At 46.8% G+C, this 22,087-nt stretch overlaps 1 protein-coding gene across 1 annotated transcript in view; it reads left to right on the forward strand.

Annotated features, from left to right (window-relative positions):
- LOC136529328 (cysteine synthase-like) overlaps nt 1–20,697 on the forward strand; it is a 30,004-nt gene extending 9,307 nt beyond the window's left edge. Inside the window, exons 4-8 of the mRNA XM_066522406.1 lie at nt 19,050–19,143; nt 19,370–19,495; nt 19,667–19,825; nt 19,977–20,170; nt 20,274–20,697. Coding sequence (XP_066378503.1) covers nt 19,050–19,143; nt 19,370–19,495; nt 19,667–19,825; nt 19,977–20,170; nt 20,274–20,399 — 699 coding nt within the window. The 3' untranslated portion in view covers nt 20,400–20,697. The remainder of the gene's footprint in view (nt 1–19,049; nt 19,144–19,369; nt 19,496–19,666; nt 19,826–19,976; nt 20,171–20,273) is intronic.
- The last annotated feature ends 1,390 nt before the right edge of the window (nt 20,698–22,087 follow it).

Below are 22,087 nucleotides of genomic sequence, written 5' to 3' on the forward strand. Positions count from 1 at the left end.
TGAATTTGCCCATCTTGCGCACAAATAGAACCATGGCTTCATCATCAATGTCACTAAGATCATCATCATCACTTGATTCTTTCTTTGACTTACCCTTGTTCTTGGATGATGATGAGCTAGCCTTAAATGCTACACTCTTCTTCTTGTCATCTTCTTCCTTCTTATCCTCCTTGTCATCCCCCTCCCTTTCCACATGGTATATCTCTTGTGTCACGATATCAACCTAGTACTTGGTTGGGGGTAATCTCCTTCAATCCTCCTCTTATGATGAGCAATCTCAATATCTCAAATCTTAGAGGTAGGCACATCAAGAATCAATGAGAGACATTATAACAACCCAAAAATCCACACACCAAAAATCACAACTACAAAATTTTGTGTTAGCCCTATGTGATGTTGAGTGACATATGTAGAAGCCTAACCCTAGTTTTGGATTGGATGTGACCCAACTAGGTTAAGATCATAAGCATAGTTTGGTTTTATGCCACATGTGTAATTAAATTCCTAAATAAATAAATCATGCATGCATCTTTAATCCCACTTGTGATTTGGATTCTCTTGCCTTATGTGATATTTAACTAACTTACTTAATATTATGATAAACCCTAACCAAATTGGCAACAAATAAAAGAGAAAGGAAAGAAGAGGGGGCAGCAGCAGTCCAGGCCTGCTCGGCCTTGCGAACCAGCCTCGCCTGCCCTTTCACGTGCGTAGCCCACGAAGCCGGCCCAGCATCGCCACCCGCACGTGCATAGCCGCTGACAAGCTAAGCCCGCTCGTCAGCCATCACGCGTAGCACGCAGCCACATCGCGCTAAGCGCCTGACGACCTGACCCCACTTGTCAACACAGTAGCATCTTCTTCCTCTCGCCCACGCATTCTCCACCACGCGACCGGGAGCTGACTAGCATGGCAGGCGCGGGCCTAGGGACATGCAAATCACATGACCTTGTTCCCCTTGTGCCATGCCTACGCTATCGCACGTGGGCCATCGGATGCGCTGCATGTATCACCACCACCCGATCGCCGTCCGCCATTGGAGCCCTTGGAGCTCAGCTATAAAAGCCAACGTCTATGAGCCCTAACCCTTAGCCCGTTCACCGCCACCGCTGGTGGCACAGCACCACACAACGTCAAGCCAAGAGAGAGGGAGGAGGGAGAAGCAAGGAGGAGAAGGAAGCCACGGCGGGGAGGACCTTGCCGAAGCCAGGAGCACCGCTCGATCAGCTACAACGATGTAGCTACACGACACAGCACTGCATCGCCTCATCACGGCCTCGCCTCGCCACTACACTGCCATCCTACCGCCACGAACCCTGCGGTGAGCCATCTTGCTGAGACCACCTCCCTAGCCAAATGGAACTTGCACCGCCATGATCGAAACCTTGCTAAAGCTTCGAGCTCTGGCCTAGCCCAACTGGTTAGCTAGGGAGACTACCATGGCCATGCTTGGTGAGACCCAGGACGCGTCGTCCGCGCTGCCATCAGCCAAAAAGGAGGACCCCAGCCATGACGTTGTACATCGGAGCAGGAGCGCACCTGCATGGACACACTCACCATGGCCGAGAGCACAACCATGGTGAGACCACCGCATCTTCTACGTTGCGGTAAAGGCAACGTTGACACCCGACTGGTTTTGCCATGACGAGAGATGCACTACGCTCACCTTAGCTAAGGAAGAAGCCCACTCGAGCCCTACGTTGCTGCACCGCACCTCGTCGGAGCACCACCGTCTCCGCTTCGCTACCACCACCGTGGTCGGAGCTACTGGGAGCACCAGGAGCTCCTCCAACACGCCCACCATGGCCATAGAAGCACCATGGAGCTCACACGCTCCTCCAACTGGGCTCTCGCTACCACTGCAGTCCGGTTCATGCACACCGATGAACCCACGCCATCGTTCACCGCGGCCAGAGCCCTAGGAAGCCCTAGCCATCGCCCTGACCCCACCGTCGCAGTCGCCATGGCATGGGGAAGCTATTGCCTACCCTAATCGAACGCTAGCACTGCCACGGGGGCTCGCCGGTGACCTCACCGCCGGTGGGAGCCCCGTCGGGGAAGAGAAGGGGATTTTTAACACGTCGACCACGTCCCGAGCAGCTTCGACCATGACCTCACCGACCACGACCACGTCGACCACGTCCCAAGCAGCTCCACTGAGTAGCTCTGACCATGACCACGCCGACCATGTCCCGAGCAACTCCACCGAGCAGCTCTGACCACGACCACATCGTGCACGTGAACCAAACCCTGGGAAGGAGTAAGTGGACCAAGTCCTTCATAGACCGGCTCTGCGGTCTATGGACCAACGCAGGCAGGTTCACCATGAACCGCGCCTCACCTATGCTCATGGACCATGGCCCGTTAGTGGCCCAATATGACGATGTGGCCGCACCAGCGCACGCCACATGGCATGCAAAGCCCAGCCCGTATCAAGGCCCAACCGACCCAGTTTGGACCCAGCCTGTATTGACCATTGACCGGTCAAACATTGACCGTTGACCGGGGCCACATGTCAGTGACACCGCCATGTGGACCCCACCTATCAGTAGCTGATGATGTAGATAACGTCATGCTAACATCAGCATGACACATGGACCAATAGGAACGTGACACGTGTCAGCACGATATTAATTCAGCCTTTTTTCCCATTTTCAGAAATGATTGAAACTTCAGAAATGCATAACTAATTCATACGAACTTAGAAAAATACAAGACCAGGACCAAAATTCATCAAAAATCGAGCTCTACGTAATGAACCCATGTTTGAGTGCATTTAGCTCTTTTGAATTTTCATTGCTTTTTGTGCTATTCTATAGACGTCGCTAACACAACTATAATGCGATCATTTGTAGACTCAGAGGAGAACTAGATGGACGAGGACTGAGAGTACTATGAGGAGTATGGAGACGACTTCACTGAAGGTGCCACATCCCATCCAACTTCGTAGCACCTATTACGAATGGCTCATATAGAACTGTTATTGCTTTACTTTATTGTTATACTCACACTATGATAGGACTTGCATGGTAGTATGCTTACTTGATGGCCTTTACCTTGACGCAACCTTACCCCTGCTTACCCTGCTATTAGGCTAGACACATGCTTGCTGCTATATTTCATTGCTTATACTTCTACTATGCTTGTACTACATTGATGCGTGGTGGAAACTAGAGTTATCTGGACTATGGGGAGAGTGCTGCATGTGTGACTTGGGTGCATGGAGGGTGAGGGTTGTGTCGACCAAGTTGGAGTATACGATGAGCCTGGGGCAAGTCTTGCCGTGGGGTGCTACCTAGGCACCCCTAGAATGGATACCTGTGGTGGGTAAATGTTATATGAGGTGGTCCTGGGTGTGAACCTGTGATGGGAGGAGCCTAGGGTGGAGGTGTTGTGGTGGCACGGTAAACGGGAAACCCTGATAAAGACATTCTGGCTTGGTCATCCCTAAGGACTTATAGTACTTAGATGCACCAGGAAGCCTTACGTACCACTTGCCCTATATGGTGCGGGACGGCCGGACTACTTGGTAGGATATTACCACTACTACTAGGTTGATAGCGGATAGTGTAAGGAGGTACGGGGCACGGAGGATTCCCCCCACACCCTTCCGAGACTTCATGGAGACCTTGTGGACTTGGCTCATGACTCACAGTTTCAGCCACCCTAGACTAAACTTGGGGTGTACCTAGGCTGAATGGTAGAGTGGCATTATCCTAGGCTAGCAAGCGGCCAGAATCAGCCCAGTTAACGATAGTCAACGAAGAAGGTAGATCTTGTGGTTATGTGAAACCTCTATAGAGTGTATGGTTGATTGATCGATACATATGTCGACTTGTCGGCTATGGACCTTTCCTGGGTTTCGCTTAAACTAGATAGAGAGATGAGTCCTTCTCTTCTTACCCTATGAGAGAGTGTCGGTCGTAGCCAGAGGCTATGGGCCATGAGACAGTGACAAGAGGGAGTTGGCCTATCGGCTGAGCGATGGTATGGTGATGATATGGAGATGGTGGTATATTGATCCCAGGATCGAAACCTGGCTTTGGATGGGGATAGGGTGGATTGTGTGTGGGAATGGTGTTAAAACTTGACCAACTACTATTATATACTTGATATGCTAATACATAGGAAACCCCAGCCTTATAGGTTCCTTTTGATTATATCCAACTTGCATCCAATTTCCACAAAGCAATGCTCATAGGTTGGGAGTGGCCAGTACAAATCATACTAATAAATTTTGGCACACAGGTCCTGCTGAGGAGTATAGCTCTGAAGAGTTTGATGGTTGAGGGGTTCATTCCTACGCTCGAGTTTGGTGATCTTATCTTCAAGCTGTTCTGAATGAATGTTACTTTTGATTCCGCCAAAGTGGTGATGTAATAAATTATGTAATTCCACACTATTTGTACTCTAATATTATCGTTGTATGGATGTGGTATTTGACTGGAATTTGGGTATTATGATCTACAACGGTCATGATACACTTCGACTCTATGGATTTCCCTTTGTGGAAATCAGGTCACTTCAGTTGGTATCAGAGCCATACTTGACCATAGGATGAAACCCTAAGAAATGGACGATAGAATAGGACGTGAACAACCCTTCTTTCAGTTATATACCGACCCTGCATTTACTTTTATGCAAGGCTTATCTATTTACTGACCTGCTAACACCTGTTTCCTTATAAACTCACAGATGGTAATGAACGTCGACTGGCCACCTCTAGGACCGCTACCTCTAGACCACGCCAAGCTTACCTTCGACCTGCGTGAGCTCGGGGGTTTTGCACAGACCCTCTGCCGAGTTCTCATCACGATAGGAGTCCCTGACGAGCTTGTCAAGGTCACCTACACCGGGAAGCCAGCTTAGGAAGGAGGAATCGAAGGATCGATTGTCACCTCAGTCGAGTTCCCAGCTAGCACTACCTTACCTTCTGTCCTAGCTTTCACCGAATTGACTATAGAGGACACAATCAAGGAGGGACTATGAGCTATCTCACACAAGGCACTTCACAGAGTGATGAGGGACCACTACGAGCACCTAAAGATGACTGAGTTCTATCTACTTCCCTAGGCCCTCGACCTCAGCCTTACCCCTAGTGAGCAGAGTTTCATAGCCGGCAAAGTTATCCTTGCCCAGGAGGATAGATGCCTTCGTGTCTTGGCTATCCACCTACTAGAGCAGGACAGGTTCATGACCTAGCTAGAGCAGAGGAGACATCAGGACCAGGCCCTTCTATGGGAGTACCATGAGCGAGACTCGCAGGGAGCACAGGAGCGAGCTAGTCTGCTTGAGACAATTGCCAAGCTACAGGACGAGCTCAACCGCCGTGAAGAAGTCCACAGGACCAAGGTCGTAGACTTACAGGACAAAGTCGCCGACCTAGGCAACATGAACTGCTACCTCGACAGCAAGGTCTTGGAGTTGTAGAGAGAGTTGGACAACAAGAAGGCCGAGTTCAACCGCAGAGGAGATAGAGAGAGGTCCAAGGGGATTGATATGCTAAAAATCCAATCTCAGAACAAGACCATGACTTAGGATCTAGAGGAGTTCAGGAAGAAGGCCGTACGCAACCAGGGTCACCTGATCGAGGCACTTAGGCAGAACGAGTATCTACAGGACAAGTGTGAGAGGACCTGGTAGGCTTGCTAGAAGTCTAACAAGAAGCGCCTTAGGGAGATGAAGGGTATGTGGGATCAGCTACCCAAGGAGATTCATAGCAAGACGAAGCCTAGGATAGAGGAGTTTGAGTTAGCCCCGACTCGCCTCAACCTAGATGCCTACCCTACCCTACCTAGAGCCAAGCCTACTGAGGAGCTCGCCGAGGCCTTGAAGTACGTGTCCCGACTTCACAAGTTTGATGAGGAGATCGAGATTGAGAACAGTCGTATCCCAGCTACGGTGTACGAGTTAGAGTAGATGACCCTGCATGGTCATGAGTCATGTCAGTGGCTTCCATAAGTTATACCCCATGATGTACCCCTTATGAGATGTAATATGAGATACTATGCGTAGAATGATTCTCGCGAGTCTCCAAGTGTAGCTACTGGAGATGATGCTATGTAATAAAACCCATGTAATGAGTGTTTTGGATCTTATTGCATCTTATGGATCTTATTGCTTCTTTGTAATGAGTGTAGGATAGTATAAATGTTTTTCTTTAAATCGTCAAAATCATGTAATCATACTAAATTATAAGCACTTAGGTCACAAACACTAAAATTCCCATGATCCGTGTTGTAGATGCTGAACTACCGATCTGCTCGCCTAATGAACTAAGGGCGTGTGCCCACCCCCGAACCCGTCGAGACAAATGGGGGGCATGGTGGCAACAACCGTGGCCATGGCCATGGAGGGATACCCTTCAACCTAGAGAATACCCCGCTGCTTGATGAGGAGAACATTCCGCCACCACCACCACCGACCCTGGCAGGGGTGATGGCGCAACAGACCCAGCTTCTTGTAGCTCTTGTAGACAGAGCAAACCGTCACCAGGGAGGGTAGCAGAATGACTTCCAAAGGAAGCTAGAGGGATTTCTGAAGCTAAGGCCACCTACCTATGATGGCACCGACCCTAACCCGCTTGTAGCCGATGACTAGCTCAAGGAGGTGGAAAAGAAGCTCGACCTCACCACCTTCACCAACGATGAGTGTGTTGGAGCTACCACACACCAGCTCACAGGTGCAGCACGTGCCTGGTGGGACAGTTTCAGTGATTCCCATGAGGACCCTGCCAACATCTCGTGGGAAGAGTTCGCCGAAGCATTCACTGAGTATCACATTCCCAAGGGTATCATGGAGGCCAAGGCTGAGGAGTTCCGCAACATCAAGATGGGAAAGGACAAGGTGACTGAGTACACTACTCATTTCACCAATCTTCTATGCTATGCACCTTCCTATGTTGTGAACTCTGAGAAGGAGAAGCTATACTATTACCGCAAGGGACTTAACCCGCACATCAAGCTGAAGTTTGGCGGTATTGAGAGTAGCACATTGCGAGCTCAAGGAAGAGATTAAAGATTTCCAACTTGAGATACTACCGCATGGCTTGTAGAATGAGCTCCGCATACAGTATGATCTTATAGATCACATCTGTCAAGCTCAGAAAAATTGTGAAGAGATTGAATATCTTCGTGGTCTAATGAAACTAGGCTACAAGATCAACCACCATGAAGATGAACAAGGAACCATCTGGTTCAAGAACAGGATCTGTGTACCTTCTGATCCAGCACTACGGGAGGAAATTATGTCCGAAGCCCATGATTCTAAGTACTGTATTCACCCTGGAGGTTCAAAGATGTATCAAGACTTGAAGAAACACTTTTGGTGGAAAGGCATGAAAACAGACATTGCGGGACATGTGGCACGATGTGACACCTGTAATAGAGTCATGGCTGAACATCAAAGGCCTGCAGGATTGTTAAAGCCTCTTGATGTTCCCAAGTGGAAATGGGACAGCATATCCATGGATTTCATAGTTGGATTGCCCCATTCACAGAGAGGCAATGATTCCATCTGGGTGATTGTTGATCGTTTGACCAAGATTGCTCACTTTGTACCAGTTAAGACCAAAATCGATGCCAAAAAATTAGCAGATCTATATGTTGAGCATATTCTCAGACTGCATGGAGCTCCCTCTAGTATTGTATCTGATCGTGGTCCTCAGTTTGTGTCCCGATTCTAGGAAGCTCTGCACAAGTCCATTAGAACCAAACTTGATTTCAGTACCGCTTATCACCCATAGACAGATGGATAGACAGAATGAGTAAATCAGATATTAGAAGACATGCTCTGTGCTAGTGTACTGAATTATGGCTCTAATTGGGAGAAATGCCTACCCTATGTAGAGTTCTCTTACAACAACAGCTACCAAGCCAGTATCAAGATGTTGCCATTTGAAGCACTGTATGGCAGACCATGTAAGACACCTTTGATGTGGTCTCAATCGGGGGAAAATCGTTCTTTGATTCCGCTAAGATCCAAGATGCAGAAGAAGGAATTGCTCAAGTGAAGGAGAATGTGAGGATTGCTCAAAGTCGATACAAGAGCTATGCTGACAAAAGAAGAAGAGAACTTGAGTTCAATGTGGGAGACTTTGTCTATCTCAAGGTATCCCCACTACGTGGGACTATCAGGTTCCATGTGAAAGGAAAGCTTGCCCCTAGATTTGTCGGCCCATACAAAATTTGCAAGAGGGTTGGAAAGCTCGCTTACAAACTTGAGCTACCTAAGGAATTGGCGGGTGTACATCCCGTATTCCATGTCTCATAGTTACGCATGTGTTTGAGAGTGCCCGATGAAGTAGTTCCAACTGATACACTTGACATTCAAGACACTCTCGAGTATAAAGAACATCCTATCTGAATTCTGGGTAGAGATACCAAAGAGACCCGAAGCAAAACTATTCCTATGTGCAAGATCCAATGGAGCAATCACACTGAGAGAGAAGCAACATAGGAGAAAGAGTCTGACCTCCAGCTATGATACCCTTACCTCTTCGAAGAGTACGTTATGCTTTAATCTCGGAGACGAGATTCTGTTAAGGGGGTAGGACTGTAACAACCCAAAAATCCACACACCAAAAATCACAACTACAAAATTTTTGTGTTAGCCCTATGTGATGTTGAGTGACATATATAGAAGCCTAACCCTAGTTTTGGATTGGATGTGACCCAACTAGGTTAAGATCATAAGCATAGTTTGGTTTTATGCCACATGTCTAATTAAATTCCTAAATAAATAAATCATGCATGCATCCTTAATCCCACTTGTGATTTGGATTCTCTTGCCTTTTGTGATATTTAACTAACTTACTTAATATTATGATAAACCCTAACCAAATTGGCAACAAATAAAAGAGAAAGGAAAGAAGAGGGGGCAGTAGCAGCCCAGGCCTGCTTGGCCTTGCGAACCAGCCTTGCCTGCGCTTTCACGTGCGTAGCCCATGAAGCTGGCCCAGCATCGCCGCCCGCACGCGCACAGCCATTGACAAGCCGAGCCCGCTCGTTAGCCATCACGCGTAGCACGTAGCCACATTGCGCCAAGCGCCTGACGACCCGACCCCGCTTGTTAGCATAGTAGCATCTTCTTCCTCTCGCCCACGCATTCTCCACCACGCGACCGAGAGCTGACCAGCGTGGCAGGCACGGGCCCAGAGTCACACAAATCGCATGACCTTGTTCCCCTTGTGTCGTGCCTACGCTACCGCACGTGGGCCGTCGGATGCGCTGCATATATCACCACCGGTCGATCACCGTCCACCATTGGAGCCCTTGGAGCTCGGCTATAAAAGCCAACGTCCATGAGCCCTAACCCTCAGCCCATTTGCCACCGCCGCTGGTGGCACAGCACCACACAGCATCAAGCCATGAGAGAGGGAGGAGGGAGAAGCAAGGAGGAGAAGGAAGCCACAATGGGGAGGACCTCACCGAAGCCAGGAGCACCGCCCCGATCAGCTATAGCGACGTAGCTGCTCGGCACGGCACTGCATCACCTCATCACGGCCTCGCCTCACCACCACACCGCCATCCTACTGCCATGAACCCTGCGGTGAGCCATCTTGCTGAGACCACCTCCCTAGCCAAATGGAACGTGCACCACCATGATCGAAACCTTGCTGAAGCTTCGAGCTCTGACCTAGCCCAACTAGTTAGCTAGGGAGACCGCCATGGCCACGCTTGCTGAGACCTAGGACACGCCATGCGCGCTGCCATCAGTCAAAAAGGAGGACCCCAGCCATGACGTTGTACATCAGAGCAGGAGCGCACCTACACGGACACACTCACCATGGCTGAGAGCACAACCATGGCGAGACCACCATGTCTTCTACGTTGCGGTAAAGGCAACATTGACACCCGACTGGTTCTGCCATGACGAGAGATGCACTACGCTCACCTTAGCCAAGGAAGAAGCCCACCGGAGCCCTACATTGCCGCACCACACCTCGTCGGAGCGCCATCGTCTCTGCTTTGCCCCAACCACCGTGGCCAAAGCCACTGGGAGCACTAGGAGCTCCTCCAACACTCCCACCATGGCTGTAGAAGCAACGTAGAGCTCACACGCTCCTCCAACTGGGCTCTCGCTACCACTGCAGCCCTATCCATGCACGCCGATGAACCCACACCACCGTTCACCACGGCTAGAGCCCTAGGAAGCCCTAGCCATCGCCCTGACCCCACCGTCATAGTCGCCATGGCATGGGGAAGCTATTGCCTACCCTAATCGGACACTAGCACCACCACGGGGGCTCGTCGGTGACCTCACCGCCAGCGGGAGCCCCGTCGGGGAAGAGAAGGGGATTTTTACCATGTCGACCACGTCCCGAGCAGCTCCAACCATGACCTCACCGACCACGACCACATCGACCACGTCCCAAGCAGCTCCGCCGAGCAGCTCCGACCACGACCATGCCGACCATGACCCCGAGCAGCTCCGCCGAGCAGCTCCGACCACGACCACATCGTGCACGTGAACCAAACCCTAGGAAGGAGTAAGTGGTCAAAGTCCTTCATAGACCGGCTCTGCGGTCTATGGACCAACGCAGGTAGGTTCACCATGAACCGCGCCTCACCTGTGCCCATGGACCATGGCCCGTTAGTGGCCCAGTATGACAACGTGGCCGTACTAGCGCGCGCCACATGGCAGGCAAAGCCCAGCCCGTATCTAGGCCCAACCGGCCCAGTTTGGACCCGGCCTGTATTGACCATTGACCGGTCAAATGTTGACCATTGACCGAAGCCACATGTTAGTGACACCGCCATGTGGACCCCACATGTCAGTAGCTGATGATGTAGATAACATCATGCTGACGTCAGCATGCCACATGGACCAATAGGAATGTGACACGTGTCAGCACAATATTAATTCAGCCTTTTTTCCCATTTTTAGAAATGATTAAAACTTCAGAAATTCATAACTAATTCATACGAACTCAGAAAAATACAAGACTAGGACCAAAATTCATCAAAAATCAAGCTCTACGCAATGAACCCATGTTTGAGTGCATTTGGCTCTTTTCAATTTTCATCGCTTTTTGTGCTATTCTATAGACATCGCTAACGCGACTATAATGCGATCGTTTGCAGACTCGGAGGAGAACCAGACAGACAAGGACCGAGAGTAATGTGAGGAGTACGAAGATGACTTCACTGAAGGTGCCACATCCCGTCCAACCTTGTAGCACCTATTACGCATGGCTCATATAGAATTGCTATTGCTTTACTTTATTGTTATACTCACACTATGATAGGACTTGCATGGTAGTATGCTTACTTGATGGCCTTTACCTTGACACAACCTTACCCTTGCTTACCCTACTATTAGGCTAGACACATGCTTGCTGCTATATTTCATTGCTTATACTTCTACTACGCTTGTACTACATTGATGCATGGTGGAAACTAGAGTTATCTGGACTATGGGGAGAGTGCTGCATGTGTGACTTGGGTGCATGGAGGGTGAGGGTTGTGTCGACCAAGTTGGAGTATACGACGAGCCTAGGGCAAGTCTTACCGTGGGGTGCTACCTAGGCACCCCTAGAATGGATACCTATGGTGGGTAAATGGTATATGAGGTGGTCCTGGGTGTGAACCTGTGATGGGAGGAGCCCGGGGTGGAGGTGCTATGGTGGCATGGTAAATGGGAAACCCTGATGAAGACATTCTGGCTTGGTCATCCCTAAGGACTTACTAGTACTCAGATTCACCGGGAAGCCTTACGTACCACTCTCCCTATATGGTGCGGGACGACCGGACTACTTGGTAGGATATTGCCACTACTGCTAGGTTGATAGCGGACAGTGCAAGGAGGTACGGGGCGCGGAGGATTTCCCCCCACACCCTTCCAAGACTTCATGGAGACCTTGTGGACCTGGCTCATGACTCACAATTTTAGCCACCTAGACTAAACTTGGGGGTGTACCAGGGCTGAATGGTAGAGTGGCATTATCCTAGGCTAGCAAGTGGCTGGAATCAGCCTAGTTGACAACGGTCAGCGAAGAAGGCAGATCTTGTGGTTATGTGAAACCTCTACAGAGTGTATGGTTGATCGATCGATACATATGCTGACTTGTCGGCTATGGACCTTTCCTGGGTTTCGCTTAAACTAGATAGTGAGATGAGTCCTTCTCTTCTTCCCCCGTGAGAGAGTGTCGGTCATAGCCAGGGGCTACGGGCCATGAGACAGTGCCGAGAGGGAGTTGGCCTATCGACTGAGTGATGGTATGGTGATGATATGAAGATGATGGTATATTGATCCCAGTATCGAAACCTGGCTCTAGATGGGGATAGGGTGGATTGTGTGTGGGAATGGTGTTAAAACTTGACCAACTACTATTATATACTTGATATGATAATACATAGGAAACCCTAGCCTTATAGGTTCCTTTTGATTATATCCAACTTGCATCCAATTTCCACAAAGCAATGCTCATAGGTTGGGAGTGGCCAGTACAAATTGTACTAATAAATTTTGGCACACAGGTCCTGCTGAGGAGTATAGCTCCAAAGAGTTTGACAGTTGAGGGGTTCGTTCTTATGCTCAAGTTTGGCGATCTTATCTTCAAGCTGTTCTGAATGAATGCTACTTTTGATTCTGCCAAAGCGGCGATGTAATAAATTATGTAATTCCGCACTATTTGTACTCTGATATTATCATTGTATGGATGTGGTATTCGACTGGAATTTGGATATTATGATCTACAACGGTCATGATACACTTTAACTCTGTGGATTTCCCTTCACGGATATTAGGTCACTTCAAACATCATCATCCTTGATCTTCTCTCCCAATGCCTTCAAATCATTGACAATCACTTGCAAACGATGGAACATCTTCAGAATGCTCTCATCTTCCTTCATCTTGAAGCTTGTCAATTTATCCTTAAGGATATACAATTTGGCCCTCTTCACCGCCGGTGTGCCCTCATATGTTTACTCCAATCTCTTCCACACCTCATTTGCTCTTTCACAATCCTTGATTTGCTCAAACACCTTGGAATCAATGGCATTGTATATGGTGTTGAGAGCTATTGTATTGCATTGCTTATTGATCCTATCTTGGTTGGTGGGATCATTGGGATCAATGATAGCATAGTCATTCTCGGTCACTTCCCATGCTTGATCATTGATTGAACCAAGATACATCCTCATCTTTCTCTTCCAGTAATCATAGCATGTGCCATCAAAGAACAGTGGTTTGCCCCCCACATGGTTGAACACAACTTGAGCCATAATTTAACACCGAGATTGTTAAGCCTTCAATCAAACAGTGACCACGGCTCTGATACCACTTGAAAGGTCCTAATATGGCTAGAGGGGGTGAATAGCCTATTTAAAAATCTACAAATCAACTAGAGCAATTTGATTAGTATGACAAAAAGTGAAAAGCAAACTTGCTCTAGCTCTACAAGGGTTGCAAGCCACCTATCCAACAATTCTAGTTGCAATGATTCCTAGGTACACAACTTGCAAAGTTACTACTCACTAAGAGCTCTCAATCTTGCTACTCTAAAGAGCTCCAACAGATGAACTTAAAATAACAAAGCAAGCTCTCAATTCTAATTACACTAAAGAGCTTGCCACAACTAGTTTGCAAGAATATAAATGAGTGAGTAGGGTGATTATACTACCATGTAGAGGAGTGAACCAATCACAAGGTGAATATTAAATCAATCATCGGGAGAATACCAAATGGCAAGAGACAACCGATTTTCTTCTGAGGTTCACGTGCTTGCCAACACGCTACGTTCCCGTTGTGTCGACCAACACTTGGTGGTTCGATGGCTAAGAGGTGTTGCACAAACCTCATCCACATGATTGGACACCGCAAGAACCTACCCACAAGTGAGGTAACTCAATGACACGAGCAATCCACTAGAGTTACCTTTCGGCGCTCCGCCGGGAAGGTACAAATCCCCTCACAATCACCAGAGATGGCCACGAACAATCACCAACTCATGCCAATCCTCCACCGTTGCACCAAGCCATCTAGGTGGTGGCAACCACCAAGAGCAACAAGCAAAATCCATAGCAAAACACGAATACCAAGTGCCTCTAGATGCAATCACTCAAGCAATTCACTTGTATCCTCTCCCAATCTTACAAAGATGATGAATCAATGATGAAGATGTGTGGGAGGGCTTTGGCTAAGCTCACAAGGTTGCTATGTCAATGCAAATAGCCAAGAGAGTGAGCTTGAACCAGCCATGGGGCTTAAATAGAAGCCCCCATGAAATAGAGCCATTAGGCTCCTCACTGCACTGAACATGTGCCGATCGGACGCTCTGGTCAGATTGACCGAACGCTGGACCTCAGTGTCCGATCATGCGATGTGCGCCATGTGTCATCAGCTTCAAACGCCGATCGCCCGATTACAACGGTCAATTGATGACCGTACGCGTCAGTTACAAAGTGACCAGACGCTGGACCTCAGTGTCCGGTCATTTCCAGTAAGGTTCCAAACGTGAATTTTCATGACTGGACACATCCGGTCATGCTCGACCGGACTCACCCAGCGTCCGATCACTCAATGTCTCCACTGTGCACCACACGTCAGCGTATGTCAGCATTGACTGGATGCACCTTGCCAGCGTCCGGTCACTCTTCGCACCAGCGTCCGGTCATAAGACCAAGACGCGTGCTCACTGCTGCTACTGACCGAACTCTAAACCTAGCATCTGGTCACTACACCACCAGCGTCCGATCACTCTGTGAACCCCTTGTCTTTTCTGTCTAGGGCGCCGGTGGCACCGTCGGACTATCTGCACTCTATGGGTGGACACTCCACCAGTGAAGTTTCTAACCCTTGCTCAAATATGCCAACCACCAAGTGTATCACATTGTGCACATGTATTAGCATATTTTCACAAATATTTTCAAGGGTGTTAGCACTCCACTAGATCCTAAATGCATATGCAATGAGTTAGAGCATCTAGTGGCACTTTGATAACCGCATTTCAATACGAGTTTCACCCCTCTTAATAGTACGGTTATCTAACCTAAACGTGATCACACTCGCTAAGTGTCTTGATCACCGAAACAAAATGGCTCCTACTATTTTTACCTTTGCCTTGAGCCTTTTGTTTTTCTCTTTCTTCTTTTCCAAGTTCAAGCATTTGATCAACACCATGCCATCACCATCATCATGATCTTTGCCATTGCTTCATCACTTGGAGTAGTGCTACCTATCTCATAATCACTTTGATAAACTAGGTTAGCACTTAGGATTTCATCAATTAACAAAAACCAAACTAGAGCTTTCACCTTCTTGACCATTTGCTACAAACCCATCCGGCTGATCCATATAGATCTCCTCCTCTAACTCTTCATTTAGGAAAGCTATCTTAACGTCCATTTGATGAACGATGAGACCATAAGAGGCTGCCAGGGAAAGCAAAACTTGAATTGTGGTCAATCGGGCAACCGGTGAATAAGTATCAAAGAAATCCTCACCTTCCTTTTGAGTATAACCCTTGGCCACAAGCCTTGCCTTGTACCTCTCGATAGTACCATTAGGCCTAAGTTTTTTCTTGAACACTCATTTGCACCCTATAGGCTTGCACCCATAGGGACGATCAACTATTTTCCAAGTTCCATTAGACATAACAGAATCCATCTCACTCCGTACTACTTCCTTCCATAAGTCAGCATCAGGAGAGGAATATGCCTCTTCAATGGTCGTTGGTGTGTCATCCACGAGGTACACAATATAGTCATCACCAAAAGACTTTGCAGTCCTCTATCTCTTACTCTTTCTGGTGATTATAGTGTCATCCTCCTCAGGATTTTGCATATAGGGTTCCTCAATTTGTTCTATCAGAGTAAAATTTTCATGCTCATGGGGAATTATAGATTCATGACCAGTCGTGCTAGGTGCATTTTTCATAGGAAACTCATTCTCAAAAAATGTAGCGTCTCTAAATTCTATGATTGTATCAACAGCCATCTCAGGAACACTAGAATTTATAATTAAAAATTTATAACCCATGCTGTAAATAGCATAACCAAGAAAGGCACAATCAACAATCTTTGGTCCAAGCTTTTGCTTTTTGTTTATTGGCACATTCACCTTTGCCAAACAACCCCAAGCTCGTAGGTAAGAGAGATTTAATCTCTTCTTCTCCCATTCCTTGAATGGTGTAATTTCTTTGTTCTTTGTGGGCACTCAATTCAGGATATGACATGCTGTCAATATAGCATCACCCCACCATTCCTTAGATAGCCCCGCAGTCTCTAACATGGCATTAACCAAATCAGTTAGAGTGCGGTTCTTTCTCTCTACAATTCCATTGGACTGTGGTGAGTATGGTGGTGTCCTCTTATGAATAATTCCATACACCGTGCAAAACTCAAAAAATTCATTTGAGAAATATTCTCCACCGTGATCGGACTGCAAACGCTTAATTTTCTTCTCAAGTTGATTTTCTACCTCAGCTTTATAGACTTTAAAATAATGCAACGCTTCATCTTTAGTTTTCAATAAATACACATAGCAAAATCTAGTACAATCATCTATAAATGTCATGAAGTATCGTCTACCGTCTTTAGTCAATCCGCCATTCATTTCACATAAATCAGAATGAATAAGTCCTAATGGTGCCAAGTTCCTCATCTCAGCAGCCTTGTGAGGCTTGCACGGTTGCTTCGATTGCACACACACCTAGCACTTAGAATCTTTGACTAAGTTAAATTTCAGGATTAAATTTAGATTTGCAAGCCGCGTGAGATAGCCAAAATTAATATGACAGTCGTGAATGTCATATATTCGACTCATCCAAAATATTAACATTGTTCACCACTTTATTACACATATCATCAAGCAAAGATAAGCGGAACAAGCCTCCGCAATCATAACCTTTTCCAACAAATGTTCCATGTCTTGACACAACACACTTATTAGACTCAAGCATAATTTTAAAGCCACCGCGACACATCTGAGAAGCGCTAACAAGATTCTTCTTGATGGAGAAGACATGTTGCACGTTCTTTAATAGCACCGTCTTTCCCGAAGTAAACTTCAGAACGACCGTACCAGCACCAAGAACACGCGTATGCGAACCATTTCTCATCAGCAAGGCTCCAATCCTGCCGACCTGATAGGAAGTAAACAAAGAAACATCAACACACACATGGATATTAGCACCGTTATCCATCCACCATACAGGTGAAAGACAAACTCAAAGAACAAAAGGTAAAGAATTACCATACCCAGATGTTCCTCCTCCAGTCTCGCTAATCACCACGTTTGCTGATTTCTTTTCTTGCTTATATTTGTGGTCTGGGCACGCACTAGCCCAATGCTCATCACTCCCGTAAATAAAGCAACATTCACCTTTCTTGTTAGTTTTCTTCTTGAACTATGCAGTTTGCTTAGGCTTTGCATTGTTGTTCTCTTGTATTTTCTTCTTTTTTATTATGGGATGCAAATGAGTTTTTCTTCTGTACCATATTGGCAGCGGAAGACTCAACTTCTTTTCCACGGTTGTCTTTTGCTCTCGCCCTCTCCTCAACATCAAGAGATCCAATAAGCTCAGCCACGCTAAACTCTTGTCTCTTATGTTTTAGAGAAGTAGCAAAATCCCTCCAAGAAGGTGGCAGCTTAGCGATTATACCACCGGCCACAAACTTGTCGGGCAACAAATATGGGAAATGTTCTAGTTCCTTTGCTAGCGCCTGTATCTCATGAGTCTGTTCGATCACAAAACGGTTTTCAACCATTTTGTAGTCATACGCTGCTCCATAAGGTATAGCTCACTACCAGCATCAGAAACTCTAAACTTTGCCTCAAGAGCATCCCATAACTCTTTGCCTGATGTGCAAGATATGTAGTTTTTCTCATACTTGAGATGAAGTGCACTAATCACGGCGCCTCAAAACAGGTTATCGGTAGCCAAGAACTTTTGCTCCTCCTTAGGAGTAAACTGTTCAGGCTTTCCCTGTGTGGTGTGATAACAGTTCATCGCAGTTAACCACAATACCATCTTGGCACGCCATATCATGAAATTCTTGCCATCAAAATTATTTAGCTTCAAAACAGCAGCAAAACCACCGACAGAAAATTGCCTAAGATTAGGTTTTTGGATTGTTAGATAATTAGGCATTTTCATTGTCAATTTAATCCAAAAATATAACATCAACAAGTTCGTGACGGCATATATGTACATGTGTATATCTCTAACGAACACTACAACATGCAGAGATGACATACAGATGAATACAGTAAAAGCGAGTACAGTAATCATAGAGATTAGAGTGTACCCAGCGGAGAGTCCCATGCTGAGGGCAACGAAGGCTCCATTCGCACTAGTCGACATAGTGCGTTGCTCGAAGTCGCGGACCACAGTCGATGCAGGACGATGTTGGCAGTGCAGTCCCACGAACGGATGACTAGAAAGAAGACGCCTTGCTGTTCCATAGTCAATCACCGAGAAGAAGACGTACGTAGACGAGCAGTCGCGGATCGCTCCCCAAAAACCTAATCACCGCACACCCCGTGTAAGGTTCTCAGGCGGGCGAGGGTTCTGGAGGCACCTGCTCTCCCGCTACTCCGTGCACGCAGAGGTACGGGACGGGAAAACCAGAGGGCTGCTGAGATGTGGTTTCTCTTGGGAGCGGTTGCGGAAGACGGATATCTAGACTGATGGAGGATTACGGATATATGGCTACGACAGGAAGGAAGAAGGGCAACGGAGAATCCCAGGAGACGGGGAAGCGGAAGCGTAAAGGACGGTAACTGATGCAATCAGTTCGCCTCCATCATCAAAAGGAGTAACTCTCGTGATTATGTGGATTAAGTGGCAAAAGACTGGCTATGCCCGCCTCGCCACGGCCCACGGCCCGGCCGGCGGCAACGGCGCGCGCGTGTGACACGCCTATGTCATTTTCTCAGCTTCTCAATTAAGATGAATAATTTCCAATCATATAAGCTGAGTCAACGTTCAGTCAAAATCCCGTATGGTATTAAACCATACAATGTTTAATGTTACGTACCATAGAGTTTTATTTGATTTATTAAATATTATATGGGCCAAACCCATATTATATCCAACACAGAAAGGCTACAGGTTCATTGCTGTTATGCTGGCTAAGTATTCACTTGACAAACAGATGCTGTTAAGATTTTTGGGCGCAGAAGTAGTACTAACAGGTGAGAAGTAGGATCTCAGGCTACTAGAAATAAAAATAACCCGGAAAGAAGTGCCTCATGCAGTATTTTTACTTCAATGATATTCTCTGTTGAATTCCCTGACATTTGTTCCTCTTTTTTGTGCTTTCCTAGTTATATTATAGATTGTTCTTTCTCTTACAGAACATTTTCAGGTTAAATTTCCAGTAGTAAGCTCTAAGTAATGCTTGTCTTTCATTTGCTGCAGATCCTGCAGTTGGGTATGATGGAATGGTCAACAAGGTGGAAGAGCTGCTTAAGACCATACCAAATTCATATTTTCTGAATCAAGCAACTAACACAGCAAATCCAGAGGCACACTTCAAATGGACTGGTACTAATATCAGGAAAAAAAAAGTCTCTCTTTTTTTTGACGCAAGAAAAAGGCTATCTTTGCAATAACAACTGTAACTTTATCTTCAGTTAAGATCCACTTTGTCTTGGAAACTAGTCCTGGGTATCATAGATTGATACAGTTGATGTGGTCATTTTCTGAAAACATCAGGACCCGAGATATGGAAGGACACGGCAGGCAAAGTGGATGTTTTTGTGGCGTCAGTTGGTTCAGGAGGCGCATTGACAAGCGTAGGAAGGTACCTGAAGATGAAAAATCCATCAGTAAATATAGTGTGCGTCGAGCCTGCAGAAAGTGCTGTAATTTCAGGTAACCACGTGACCTCTCTGTAATTTCAGCTATCTATACTTGCTTGAGAGAACTGGACAGATAAACCAACAACTGGTTCATGCAGTAATTTCACAAATAACCCAACTTTCTGTCTATGTATACATGATAACACATTTGTTATACTGAGCAGGTGGTGCGCCAGGGAAACACCAGATCCAGGGCACGGGGCCAGGTTTCATACCCGAAGTCCTGGACACTTCAATCATCGATGAGGTTGTGACGGTGAGCACAGAGGAAGCCATGGTGATGGCAAGAAGGCTGGCCAAGGAGGAGGGGCTACTTGTCGGCATATCTTCCGGTGCAAACGTCGCTGCTTGCCTGAAGGTAAAATGCTCGAATCTCAGCAAGTGGTGTACTCCTCTTGGATTTGAACAGGCTGCTCTGGTACTATGAATATGCTGATTTTCGTGAGCCTGCTGCCTGCTAGATTGCTGGCAAGGACGAGAACAAGGGGAAGATGATTGTCACCATGTTACCGAGTGGTGGAGAGCGGTCCATGAACTCCGATCTCTTTGCAGAAGTCAGGGATGAGTGCAGTACTATGACCTTCTGATGTCTTGGGCTCGTTGGACTGTTTGCAAGAAGTATGTAAGTTCTGCGTCCGGCATCGATTGGATTGTCAAGTTACTTGCTTCCACAATGATTGAGCGGAACCTCAGCTTCCTGGCAATCTGAGCAAGGAAATCGAGAGTACAAAATGTTCGTTCAAGAAATCTGTCCCGGAAGACATTTGTAACCACCAAATTGCATGTCCTCTGTACCAAGAGCGTTTTGAAAGTTCCTTTTCCCTCTCCAACTCCCAGTATCAACGTCCACAGATGTAAGGATTCGAAATATTTATTCCAAGGGGCTGTTTGAGTCCCTTCATTTTGGAGGAATTAAAATCTACTTAATGGATTATGCTATTTGACTTGAAATTTAACATTCTATAACTTTCTCAAACTCACAAATAAGTCTATCTCAAATTCATAGGATGTGAGATAGAAATAAATTATATAAATCACTATGCTATAATTCTACTCTTCAACTTATAGCACACTTTTCAACTTACTTCTCTACAATAGAAATGCAACATATAAATATATCTCTTGTATGCCTAACAATAAATATACAAATATATTCTATATACAATTATATTAGCTTAATTAATATATGTCTAAATTGTAATTATTAGAATAAATTCAATTCTAGGGATCCAAACGGCCCCAAGACAATTTAAATAAGATATAACTTTTTTCACACGAAGCGCAAGACCAAGCCGCCATAACTGAGGCCATGAGTAAGGGCCGATTCATGCCTTCGACTGTATGCAAGTATGGCCAAGACACCCAATAGACGATCATAGTGGACAGGGGTACTGCAGTACTTATCATTTCCCTAAGACGCACTGAACCACTAGGCTTATCATTTCCATAACTGACTAGTGGCAAGAACTAAAATAAAGGTTGCTCAAAACAGACACATGACAATGATTTCAAATAAAAGGGGCTAAATCCCAATCCATCTGTGCAGTGTCCGTCATTCAGATGCCACTGTTAGATTGTTCTCCCAACCAATAAGCCCAACGGCCTATTGGGCCTTGGTCACGCGCCTTGATCGGGGGCGCCCAACCCTACGTGGTTGGTGGGCCTCCGTCGCACTGCGCTATATAAAGAGGTGGGGGCCGGCGGCTCAAGACACGAGGTTCGCCGTTAGCCGCAAACCCCACCGACAAACCCTAGACCGATCTAAGAGGGCGCGCAGCCAGCGACGGGAAGCTCCGCTGATCCTCGCCGTCGTCACTCCTACGCCCCGTCTGCACTGCATCGACATCCGTGCAACCTCTACTCCACCCGTCGCTGCCCGTGTGCTGCCTCCATCAACGAACCAGCGATGGCCAGCTCAACCGCGACTTCATCTGAAGGCTCAGGTTCATCACCAGCACCTCTCTACCCTATCTCCCTCTCGGTGTAGTGTTCTAGGTCTAGATGTGCATGTGCTTTACGGATCCAAGTGTTCATCCGCCTAGATCTACCCTAGTCGATCCACAGAATATTAACATTGGTACCGGAGCCACGGTTTAGGTATAGATCTTGGATTCTAGGGTTTTGATCTAGAACGGGTACCGATTAGAAAAGGAAAAGATGAAGAGATCCAGTGCGGATCTAGAAAGTAGAAAGGGCTTCGGCCAACAAAGGGTTTGATTGAACCCTAAACTCGATCCCTTCGGATCTAAGAAAAGATGATGGTTCGGGAAAAGTG

This window comes from Miscanthus floridulus, chromosome 19 (genome assembly GCF_019320115.1).
Source record: "Miscanthus floridulus cultivar M001 chromosome 19, ASM1932011v1, whole genome shotgun sequence".
NCBI classification, from domain to species: Eukaryota; Viridiplantae; Streptophyta; class Magnoliopsida; order Poales; family Poaceae; genus Miscanthus; species Miscanthus floridulus.